This window comes from Notechis scutatus, chromosome 2, assembly GCF_049901735.1.
Source record: "Notechis scutatus isolate UNSWTSFEM ecotype Mainland chromosome 2, rNotScu1.2, whole genome shotgun sequence".
Classification (NCBI taxonomy): Eukaryota; Metazoa; Chordata; class Lepidosauria; order Squamata; family Elapidae; genus Notechis; species Notechis scutatus.
The window spans coordinates 112,588,712-112,601,332 of NC_142010.1; the positions used below are offsets into that span (position 1 = coordinate 112,588,712).

The 12,621-nt window shown below is 37.6% G+C and overlaps 1 protein-coding gene and 1 long non-coding RNA gene across 2 annotated transcripts in view; one reads left to right on the top strand and one right to left on the bottom strand.

The window, feature by feature from the left end:
• GRIN2C (glutamate ionotropic receptor NMDA type subunit 2C) overlaps positions 1–12,621 on the top strand; it is an 87,991-nt gene that overhangs the window by 59,985 nt on the left and 15,385 nt on the right. Inside the window, exon 8 of the mRNA XM_087955832.1 lies at positions 3,979–4,104. Within this exon, the coding sequence (XP_087811958.1) occupies positions 3,979–4,104 (126 nt within the window). The remainder of the gene's footprint in view (positions 1–3,978; positions 4,105–12,621) is intronic.
• On the bottom strand, positions 10,508–12,146 carry LOC148132185 (uncharacterized). Its single transcript, XR_015747671.1, has 2 exons — positions 10,770–12,146; positions 10,508–10,732 (listed from the first exon to the last, which is right to left on the bottom strand). It is a non-coding gene; the product is annotated as an uncharacterized LOC148132185 (long non-coding RNA).

The following is a 12,621-nucleotide window of genomic DNA, read 5'->3' on the forward strand; positions in this document are numbered from 1 at the left end:
AAGAAAATTGTACGCTCCCTAGGGAATATTTTATTTTATTATTTTATTTTATTTTATTTTATTTTATTTTATTATTTTATTTTATTTTATTTTATTTTATTTTATTTTATTTTATTTTATTTTATTTTATTTTATTTTATTTTATTTTATTTTATTTTTATTTTATTTTATTTTATTTTATTTTATTTTATTTTTATTTATTTTTTATTTTATTTTATTTTAATATTTTATTTAATAGGTAGCATGTCACCTACTGAATGAATAGTTAGGGATGCTTGAGGCATTTGCTTTTTGTAACAGGGAGATTATACAAACTGACTTGATTTGCATATTACAGATTAAGGTGCAGTAGACCTTTACAGTTTTTTTATCATTCCAAATTTTGTGATGCCCTATTTTGTGCAAAAGAAATGTAATGTTTTCAAAAAGTCAAAAGCATTCAAAATAGTACTTTACTATTGATAATAGTGGAAGAGCAGCCCCCCCACCTCCTGCCCTTGGGTGAGCATGAGCTGTCTAGGGGAAGATCCCTGGGCCAGGTGCAGAAGATTTTCTCTCACCAGCAGAAAGATTTTTGGTCTGTCTTAAACAGGATTAAAAATTGCAATTCATTTACCAAGGGTGATGCTGGTATGCAAGGTGCCCTTGTACAGAATTCCATTAGTGTCCCAGCAAGTTTTTAAATATTCCAGCTGTGTGAATATGCACTTGCTTGTGGTTAAAAACATATTTAATATTCCAATTAAATATTTTCTACACCTTGCCTCCTCTTTATGCGGCACCTTTGTGCAACGCCAGATTGTGGTGGCCTTTGGGACAGTGTCTTTCTGTGTTTTCCACAGCATGTCCCCAGTTAAATAAACTAGGACTCCAGCCTAAGAGTATTTAAATGTATGCTATTGAATAGATATGCTATTAGACAGCAATCTGTCTCCGTTTAATTTTTCCTTCCTTTGGGTCCTTTCTGAGGGACAGGCCTAAACCCAATAGAAATGGAGGCCTCTTCTTGCTAATATGAAACCTCCTACCCTTCCCTTTCCTTTCATCTGCCTCTCAGTATGCTAATGAAATGCATCTGATGCCATCAGATAAAGTTTATGTCCTTTATGACAGGAAAGGACAAGCTGACAAATGAGCCTCGGTGACGGTATTTGGGGGGACTGAATTAATCCCATTATTCAGTCTGCCTTTAATGCTGGAGCTCTCAGTGTCTCTCTGTTGCTGCCAACATCTGAAAATGGCCTGGTCTCTCTCTCTCCCTCTCTCTGATTTTCTTCATCCCATATGCTTTTGTGATTCTGTGATTGTTTCCCTATATTGATCATGTCCATGTGGGTGTTCTGACACTAATGATGCAGTCTCTCACAACTGTCTTACTCATCACAAACACAAGATGGGAATCCCAGCGTGTATGGCCTGATGTGCAGAGCTGGCTTTCTCTCTGCCCCTTGAAAACCACAAGGCTAATAATCATCTCTTTACCTCTGCCCCGTCCATCTCCTCTGGCTCCTCTTCAATCCTTATCTGTTAGGTAGCACATCTGGAACCTTGGACATTGCCCAGAGAAGTAGGTAGAGTCAGAAAACAGCCATGGATTGCACCCCTGTCTACAGTAATCTATTAGACCAGGGATCTCCAACCTTGGCAACTTTAAGACTTGTAGACTTCAACTCCCAGAGTTCCTCAGCCAGTTGGAGACCCCTGTATTAGACAACCCCCAGGTGACAGCATTATCATTGGAAGGTATCCCGAGTCATCTCTAAGCAAGATGGGCAGTATATAAGTTTAATCATAAGTAAAAATAAATTTGTGAAATCATTGATCTGCTATGATATTGATAATTCCATCTAATAAATATAGGTTCAATATAAATCAAACAAACTCTTCCAGCAGAAAAAACAACCCTTGAGTGATTTGAAATACTTTTTTATGGTTATTCATGTTTACCAGTGGGAATATTGATCCCATAGAAAATACTGCTTTCATGAGATCAATATTCCCATGTTCAACTCCCCACCACCACTATCAAAACAGGAAAAAAGCTGGCTGCATAAATAAGAAGTCTGGATTTCTTATAGCCACAATTAAATGGCTATGAAGACCCACGGCCCATTGACTGGACAGGAGTAGTCATCTTACAATGACCACTAAAGCCGAGTGAATTTCTGACTATATCATTTGAAGCTTCTTTGAGATGTGAATTTTATATTAGGGAGTTTTGAATTGGGATAAGAGGAAAACATCCACTTTCATACTAGAATTTCTTAAACCAATGTCAGATTCCCACTGCTGTGGCTAGCAATGAAATAGACATGTTTTCTAAGAATGGTTAATGGGGTCTGTTCTTCCCACTGTAAATAGGATATGACGTTGAGCCTATACTGTTACTTTAACAGTATTAACTTGTACTATGTTTTATCCTACATGATCCTCTGTCACTTGGAGGTTATAATTAAGGAGGATTTGATTTCATTTCCACTGTGTGGCTGTTTGAGGAGAATATTCTGGTCTGTTGGTTGCGCTATCCTTTTGCACACATCACTAAAGCAATATTTATTTTCCCCATTATCTTTGAGTTCTTTGCAGGACAATACCAAAATGACAATATCAAAAGAGCCTCTTTCACCTCCGTTCTTTTTTAATTTGACTTTGATTTCCTAAATGCTTATGAAAATGTTTCACCCTTATTTCCTTGACTGTTAAATGCTAGTGACAATCTTGTGCCATAGGCCTATCTTCCCTCATTCCTTGCATACATTTTCCATGATTATCTGCAGAGTTAACCTTTTAGTGGGTGAATGTTTCTCCTATTGGGTAAAACTTTTGTCCTCTTCCTTTTGTTCTCCTATCAGTTTAGACTTTATTTTATTTTATTTTTTAAATGCTATATATAGCAGGAGTGTAGCAAAGGTCTCTCCTCAGGGGGTGCATAAAATCATTCCAGATACGAGTTTGATATATGTGTGATTTGTTCTGATTGGAGCTAATGTAAAGTACTCCCCTCCCCATGTCACTTTCTTGTACTTAAATTTATTGTAGTCTGGAGCCCCTGCCTTGAGTTTCAATGGAAAAGGGGTCAGGTTAGATTCAGGTTTAGCTTCCTCTGGGATTTAACTTTGAGATGAGGGATGTATCTAGACTGCCACATCTCACAATGAATCAATGTGGAATATGTGACTGCAGGGGGAGAAAAGGCATGCAGCTACAGTGTAAATGCTTGTTTTTGAAATGGGAGCCTTCTGTGAAATCAGGACCTGCATATCAAGCATCATACTGACATCCTTCTGATTGTGAGTGACAGCCTCCTAACAGCACAGGGGGAGGGGAGAAAAGAAAGTTGGGGGAAGCAAGAGAAGCTGGGAATTCTACAGACATTTTCTAGTATTCATCCCATCCACCTATCCACCCACCCACCCACCCATCTATCCATCCATCCATCCATCCATCCATCTATCAATCTATCTATCATCTAGCTATTGTCTATCATCTATCATCTATTTTCTATATCTATCCAGACACCAGCAGATATGGAAACACACAGAGATATACAGACACACACACATCATTTGGCAGTGTATAAAGAAAATCCCAAATGAGAATTTAGCATGGTGGTCCTTCAACACAGATGACAGCAAGGGATTATGAAAGAGAATAGAAAAGAGGAGTGGGCAATGAAATAGAGTGTATGGATAGGGCATGTCAAACTGCTTGGGACAATAAATTGCAACATTTTTGTATTCCTTCCATGTTATAGATCTTGTTGTTGTCCATGATGATGTAAAGTTATAAAAGATGTGATGGCAAATATTTTTTTTAATCTCAGCAGACATTGCATATAAGTCTTGGTTCATGCTCTTTGGGTTATCCTTTCAATAGGAAGAAGAAATAGCTTGCAGTAAGAATGAATAAACAAATGATTTTTTTCTAATCAATCCTGTTATCCTTAGTTGATTGGTTTCCTCTCATCTTCTAATCTAGAGCCTTACAGCCCAGCTGTGTGGGTGATGATGTTTGTGATGTGTCTCACGGTTGTTGCTATCACAGTCTTCGTGTTTGAATATTTCAGTCCCGTTGGCTACAACCAGAATTTAACAAGTGGCAAAAGTAAGTAAGTTTCCAAATGGCTCAGTGGATGAGTTGCTTTACTTGGGTGGGGAGGGAGGAAAGGACAAAAAGTGGTATTATTCTCTTATTAAACATTTTCCTGCCAGTTATTTCAATGAAAGAGACTAACAAAGTCCAAAGGTACTTGCCAAGTGGCCTTTTCCAAGCACCCTAAGGAGAATGAGAGCCCAGAATGAACAGAAAGGTTTGAAGTAAGCAAGGAGTGGAAAAATATAGAGCATGCTGTCTTATTGTAATCCAGTGATTCAGTGATTCTCAACCTGGATGCGGGGCAGGGGGGCAGGGGCAGGATGTCATCACAGAGGGTCCGCAAAGCCTTGAAGAAATATTATGATTTAAATCTTTAGTTAAGTCTTGGGGGGGGGGTGTCCATGATCATGGTCCATGGCCACAAAGAGTATTTAAAGGGGGTCCATGGTGAAGAAAAGGTTGAGATGCACTGTATTAAACCTCATGCATAAGAGAAGAGGTCTGCCACTGCAAAAGATAATGTCTCCAATTATTAGCTTATAAATACTTTCTGTATTTTGCATGGAACCCATTGCAGTCCCTGCCCATGAAGAGTCATACATTTCTGTTCCTCCCGGTGTCCCCTTTGGTCTGATTCCCAGAACAAGAACTCTTATACAGCTTAGTTATAGGGATGTGCAGTCCTTCAGAGCAAGTGGGGACTCAGTATTGGACCTCTGTGTCAGCTTTGGAAGCCATATTAGCACCAGACGCTTCCACACTGCCTGGGAAAGTGGGAGAGGGGATTTCTTGGAGTGTATGTGATTAGACATAATAGCATTCTTCTCCTAAGTCAAGGTCATGTTATTTCTGCACCTGGTTGAGGGGACATCTCAAGTTGGGACAGATGGTGATTGCGGCATGTGATGCCATGAGGGGTGCAGGGGGTGGATTTGTAATTTTTTACTTATTGCAAGAAAACCCAAAACTTTCAGATTCGGGATTTCCCAGATGTGCCAGTTTACTACTCCAGTAAAAGGAACCTTGGAGAGGATGTCTGTCTCGGAGTTATTGGTTGGAGTTGAGATTTTCTGGAACGCTTGACACTCTGTATCTCGGACATCTATTTCCCCGAGATTGTGCAACTACCATGTAAGCCCAGGAAAAGGCACAACGTTTTGAAAGAAGCACTAGCAAGGGTAGCATATCTGCCAATATTAATTCTGAAGGGCTGCACATGCCTGGTTAATAGGATAATTTTTCATCCAGTGGTAAAGCAGCAATGAAGCAATATATGTCATTAATTTATTTGTAATTGTTCCCAGATTTGTACAGCCATAAGTGCAAACTTGGCAATTCCCATTGATCTCTAATACTCCAATACTTGAAGGGCTGCCACAAGGGAGAGGGGCCAACTTACTTGCCAAAGCACCTGTAGGCCAGGCAAGAAACAATGGATGGAAACTAATGAAGGAGAGAAGCCACCTAGAACTTTCCTAACAATGGGAACAATTAACCAGTGGAATGGCTTCCCTTCAGAAATTGTGGATGCCCCAATATTGGAGGCTTTTAAGAAGAGACTGGACAGCCATCTATCAGAAACAGTATAGGTCTCGGGCAAGAGCAGGGGGTTGGACTAGATGACTTCCAAGATCCCCTCTAATTCTGTTACTATTGCTGTTACCTCCTATACACATGGGTGACAGATAAGGAAACAGGAACTTGGACAATAGATTGGAAGTCTAGCAAATCTTGGGTGAGAAATCAAAAGGTTGTTCAAAAGCTTAAAGATATTTTTTACACTTCATTAAACACTGAACCTACTCGATTGCAAGAGACCACATCTGTTAGGACTTGAGTGGATTTTTTTAAAATGAAAAGAGTCATCCAAGAGTCTTTTGGGCAAGCTATATAGACCAATCAAATGCAAAGGAGAACAATGTTCGAATGGATATATAGAACTGAAAATGTCAGAAAATGGCTTTGCTCACACCTGTATGATTGGCACACCCTCTCCTAAAATTCTGACCTCTCTACAATGATTAAAATATTCTCCTTTGAATTCTGTAGGTAGTCCTATAAACATCATGCCCTTGACACTGTTTTGATTTGATCCACAATTTTAAAAGAAACATTCCAGGCCACATGGTGGCTTGTCCTTTATTTTATTTTTATTTTTTTGTTATTTTGACCCAGGCTGCTGCTAAGCATTGTGTGAAAATCGCTCCATTCTAGGTCTGCTCAGTTCTTCAACCATATCTTTGCTCCTGAACTGTCATCAGCAAGCTAGATTAGCCTGATCTGCAAAGGTGCCCGTAGGCTTCTTGAGCAGGTTCCCCAACTAATGGGTCCCACTTTTTAGAGATTTAGAGAGCTTTCTCACAGCTGCTTTTAGATGCAAGCTGCTGTTGACCTCTATCCTTGATAAAACTTATACATCCTGACATGTAGATAATGAAAAGGGTGTGAGTGGAATGAATTCCTTCCTGACTGCCCATTGCCACCTTTGTTCAGTCATCTCACCTTCCAGAGAATTTCTCACCTTGGAAAAGTTGTTGTTGTTCAGAGATTATAGTTAAGGATGCTGGGATGAGATGGCAAACTAAGAAGAGCCTAGAGTAAAAATAAGCAATCTTTTTTTAGCTTCCATCATGTTCTTTGGCAAGATGCAGGACACCTGGATGCTCCTGATTGCTTTGCCTTATTGGAATCTCTCTGTCTCCCTCCCTCCCTCCCTCCCTCTCTCCCTCTCCCTCTCTTTCATACACACACAGAGTACTTTACTTTTTCAGATTGTTGTTTTGTTTGTTGCATTCTTAATTTAAAGCAAAAAAGACTGTCCTAATATAAGGGGGAAAAAATTCAGAACTTGGGCGTATCACTTTGCTTTCCTCCAGGTTAGAAATTGAAGGAATCTCCATACCAAAATGTTCTGTTGTGATTTTTTTTTTTTTGAGACTTTTGGGTAATGTGGAGAAATCAAGAACATGAAAACAGTGAAGACTCTCTGAATTCCAAATCAGTTAACTCCTTCCAAACCATTGCCATCAAGATTAAAGTCTGCAGGCTGTATATTTCTTCCAAGAAATATTCCAAGAATATTTCTAAATATTCTGAAAGAATATTTAGAGGAAAAAGTAAGACCTACCAGGCACACTTTTCTTGGCTAGGGTGGCCTGCCAGAACATAAGACTGAATTGTTTCCAGACTTCCGGTTTGAGCTTCTTCAGCAACAGACCGAAACCTCGTCTCTGCGAGGCTTCGATCCATGCTCGCCGCTGGAGCGCCCTGAGACAGCTGGTTTCGGGGCTAAGCCACCCCGTAGAGGTGGTGAAGAGGGGGGAGACTGCCTGCAGGGTTGAGGAGAGCCGCATCTCTCCTCCCCAGCTGGCCATTACTCCCTTTCCCGAAGGCGGTTGCAGCGGTGGTCAGAAATGGCCACCACAAAGAAGAACTCGACTGGAAAAGAATGTGCAGGAGGAAGATAACAGGAGAAAGTTTTGGTTGACCGGGTCAAACAGCAAAAGCAACAAATAAGGTACCCTGGAATTGAAACTATTAAAAAACAATAACGTTGCTCCCTAAGTAGATTTTTAAGCTGCGAAGGAGAGAGAAAAGGGAAAAGATTTGGGGTTTTTTTCTCCTTTTCCTATACTGACAGCTAAGAGACTTAAGCAAGAAATTGGGGAAAAAATCCACTTTGACATTAATAGGCATTTAATGCTGAAAATAAAAAGTCAAAGGGATAATAAAGATTTCTGGATAATCAAAAGCTTTTGAAAACAGGAAAGGAGAGAAAAAGAATAAAAGGGCAGGATCTGGAAGGGAGGAGACTGCCTGGAATTAAAAAAGAACTTACAGCAAAATCTCAACAAGACTTCCAAAAGATACATTCTAACTGAAATATCGCAACAAAAACCCCAGGAAGAGAAAGTCGAAAAAGAAATAAGAAGATATAACTCGGGACTATCTGGATTACTTGATGATTTCTGGATTCTTGGTTATTGTTTTGAATGACTAAAATCAATCGGGTGGTTGTTTAAAATTGTTTAAAATGGCTCCACTTTTAGAAGAACTGAAAATGGAACTTAAAAAGTACAAAGAAGATGCACAAGAAGGGAGAGGTTCTTTTGGCTTTGTATTTCAGTTTTTAGAAATGGAGATTTGGAATTATGAGAAACAACAAGAAATGCCTGCAGAACAAGAAGATTGAGACAAAGAAGAAGCCATCTTTAATGAACAAGTAATCTTAGATGGGAGGGGGGAAAGGAAAGGGGGGAAAGAGAATGGAAAGTTTAAGATTGGGAAAAACAACTCCAAAAAAAAAAAAGAGTGAAAAATAAGTATAAAATCAGAAAGCAACAGAAGAGGGAAATGCAGAATAGAGAATTAGAAGTAGAGAGACAAGGGGGTAAAGGGGGGAGGGAGAAGATGAGAGGGAAGAAAGAAAGGAAAAGAAGTCATAAAGGACAGAAACAAAATATAGAGAAACAGGGCCTATTTAGAGATAATGGGTGAAAATTTAATGGAAAAAGGGATTCTGCAAAGGTACGTAAGATAGTATGGTTATATTAGAAACATAAATAATTTCAGAAAATATGAAACAATGTATGATTAAAATGTCTGATAAAATAGCTATCGTAATTCAGTGGAATGCTTGTTAGTAAATAAATGTAATAAAAGGTATATTTAATGATTTATAAAACATATGTGAAGAGAAATAAGGGAAAAATTAATTATGGAGATTATATGTGTTTTTAAGGAAGTGTGATATTTAATTGAAAAGAAGTGTTAAAGATGTTAAGATTTTAATGATTATTAATGATAGAACTGAACTGGAATGGAATGAGGGTTTATAATTACATATATTTACAATCTTTTTTATTTTTTATTTTCTTTAAAGAATATAGTGTGTATTTTAAGAATGTACCAAGCAGAATTCGACTGGAAGTTATGTATTATGTATTATATTGAAGGTCATAACCTTAAGGTATATATTAAAGTTTAAATAAGAGTTGAATGGATGTAATTAAAAGATATAAAGGTGTCATACTCCAATTAGTAACTACAGGAGAAAATTTGTTTAATGAGAAAAGATCATATGAAATTGAAACAGAACAGACAAAAGTATAAATATAATGATTTGAATTCAGATGAGATAATCAAAATAAAATTGAGAAAATTAAAAGAGGGGAAAAACTATATAGAAAATGTAGAATAGTATAAGATATGGAATCGAATACAAAAAGGAGCATGAAATTGAGTTTTGTGTCTGGATAAAGAAGTTCAACCCGGGACCATGCTATTTTCAAAAAAGATGTTTTACTTGTATTTTGTATGTGTGAAAACCCAAATAAAACTTTATTTTTTTAAAAAAAGACTGAATTGTTTCCTGCCTGTTTCAGTGGCTGTAACAAATGAAATGTTACAGCTGTGGTCCCAGGGAAAATCTGTACTGCTTGGTCAAGTTCAACATGTTGCCGCCTTCCTACCTGCAGTTGTGTTTTAGCTGTGTGTGCCGAGAGGGATATAACTTTCTATTATTCTGGGTTGCCTATAAGCCAGTATCACCTTTTTTTCCTCTCTCTCTCTCTTCTCTGACTCTTGGTTCTCCTTTGCTATCAGTTTGCTGTCCAGAGTCTACTCCAGGCAGCTGATTATGCTGGTCCTGCTCCTTCACCTTCTCAGATGACTCCAATGAATAGGAACAATTATAGCGCATGTAACACCAGTGCAGGGGCCTGGCCCAATCTAGCTGGTCAAAGGAAAATGGCAAAAACGTAGCCATTAACTTTATAAAATTTAATACATGTATAGGTAAATGTCTATGGAGATTCTCAGTCATCCAGGTCACAGTTGTCCCAAAGTTGCTTTTTCAAGAAGCAACTGGACTTTCTTGTTTTTCTTTGAAGACGTTTCACTTCTCATCCAAGAAGCTTCTTCAGCTCTTGGATAATACATATATGTTTAATGGCATACACAGTACCATTAAGGCTACACTCAAAAGATTTCCAAGGTTCTTTTCCGGCTGAGCGCTTTTTTGTGGCGGCCATTTCTGACCGCCGCTCTACCGCCTTCGGAAAAGGGGGTTTAGCCGGCTAGGGAAGAGAGGTGCGATTTCTTTCGACCCTGCCAGATCCCCCCTATCTTCACCACCTTCTACGGAGGTGGCTAGCCCTGAAGCCAGATGGCTCAGGGCACTCCAGCGGTGAGCGCAGGCAGAAACCGCACATGATCGCAGATTCCTGCCTGCCCTGAAGCGCTGCAAACCGAAGAAAGTGCAGGAGGAGTTGAGAAGAAGTGAAAGATTTTTGCTGACCGGGACAAAGCAACAACGAAGGTATCCTGGAACTTAAAATTTGTGAAAGATATATTGTTCCCAGAGATTTACAAGCGGTGAATGGAAGTTAAAAGGGAAAGGTTTTTTTTTCACTCTCCTTCCTAACGTTGACAGCGAACAGAAATGCATGAGAAATCGGAAAAACCTGCTTTGGCATTAATAGGTAAACTGGATAATTAAATGCTGAAGGGATAATAAGGATTTCTGAACATTTAAAAAAAAAAAATTTGCTGTAAGTGGGAAGGGAGAGGAAAAGAATTGGAGTAGGATTTGGAAGTAAGGAGGAGATTGCCTAGAATTTTAAAGAATCATTAAATACTAACAAGACTTCTAAAAGATACATTTTAACTGGAACTTTGCAACTAAACAGTAACCCCAGAAAAAGAAAGTGAAGAAAGAAGAAAGTACTAAAAGAAACAGCTTATTTGGATTGTTTGGTGACTTTGGGACTTTTAGAAATTATCTTGGAAGGACTAAAAACACTTGGATGGTTGTTTTGGAAAAAAAAATTCTTTCTACAATGGCATCACTTGTGGATGAATTGAAAATTGAATTCAAAAAATACAAAGAAGAAGAACAAGAAGGGAAAGACTCTCTTGGCACTCTTTTCCAATTCTTAGAAATGGCGATTTGCACTTATGAGAAACTGACTGCGCAACAAGATGATTGGGATAAAGAAGAAGCCATCTTTGATGAACAAGTAACTTTACGTGGGGAAGAAAGGGAGAAGGAGGAAAAGAAAAAGGGGACTTTAAGATTTAAAAAAACAACCAAAAGAGAGAAAAATAAGGTGAAAAGTGGATATAATGTTAGAAAACAACAGAAAGGGGGAATGCAGAAGAAGAAAAGGGAGGTGGAGAGACAAGGGGGTAAAAAGGGCAGGGAGAAGAAGAAGCAAGGGAGGAAGGAACGGATGAGAAGCCTCAATGGTGTGGAGCAAGATGTAAAGAAACAAGATTCATTTAGAGATAATGGGTAAAATTTAATTGAAAAAGGGATTCTGCAAAGGTACATAAGATTGTATTGTTATATTTGTACTTAGAAATAATGTTAGAAAATTGGAAAGAACATGTGATCAAAAAATGGGATAAAATATTCAGTGTAACTTAGTGAAATTTTTGTGAATAAAAGGAAGGCAATGAAATAAATGAGAGAATTGAAGTAGGAGGATATGGGAACATTTTAATGATACAATGATTTAAAATATAAGTGATGTGAAGGGTGGGGGGGGGGAATAACTATGGAAAGTACAAGTGTTCCCATAAAAGTATGATATTCAATTGAAAAGTAATGTGTAAAATGTTTAAGATTTAAATGAATATTAATATTAATGATAGATTTGAATTGGCATGGATAGTTGTTTTAATTATATTATATACTTATAAATTTTTCTTTTTTAAAAATATAATGTGTAACTTTAGAATGTACTAAACAGAATCCCAATGGAAGTTATGTACTATACTAAATGTTATAAATTTAGGGGAAAGAGTTAAAGGCGTCACACTCCAATTAGTGTACAGGAGAAATTTTGTTTAAAGAGAAAAGATAAATAGATAGCTGGAAACAGAACAGACAAAGAATAATAAGCATAATGATCTGAACTGAGATGAGATAAATAAAATAAAACTAAGAAAGTTAAAAGAGGTGAGAAGCTATATAGAAAATGGAAAATGGTAATAAGATATGGAATGGTATATAAAATGAACATGAATTTGAATTTGTGTCTGTATGAAGAGATGTAACCTGGGATCAAGCAGCTTTCAGAAAAGATGTTTTATGTTTTTATGTTTTATGTTTTGTTTGTTTGTGTATTGTCTTTGAAAATTAATAAAATTTGTTTAAAAAAAAAAGATTTCCAAGGTTCATGTATTCAAACACTCAATGGCTGATCTCTTGGAATACTTAATAAACCCTTAGGCTTTGTTATTCCAAAGTATTTTGCAAAAATGTTCCATTATTATGATTTAATTAGAGCCACATGTATTTTCATGGTTGTAGACAGTTACCCACATTTAAATACATTGGAGAATCTTCTAACCATGGTTTCCCCTTTCTAGGGCAGAATGACAACCAAATATGTGAAAGCAAAATCGGTCCAATCTGTTTTTACTCAACAACAAGCAAGCAAGTTACACTGAGTGCAGAGATCCTACAGGGAGGATTTTGTCCCTCGAAAGTTCAAGCAGATTATCAAATGGAAGATTCCA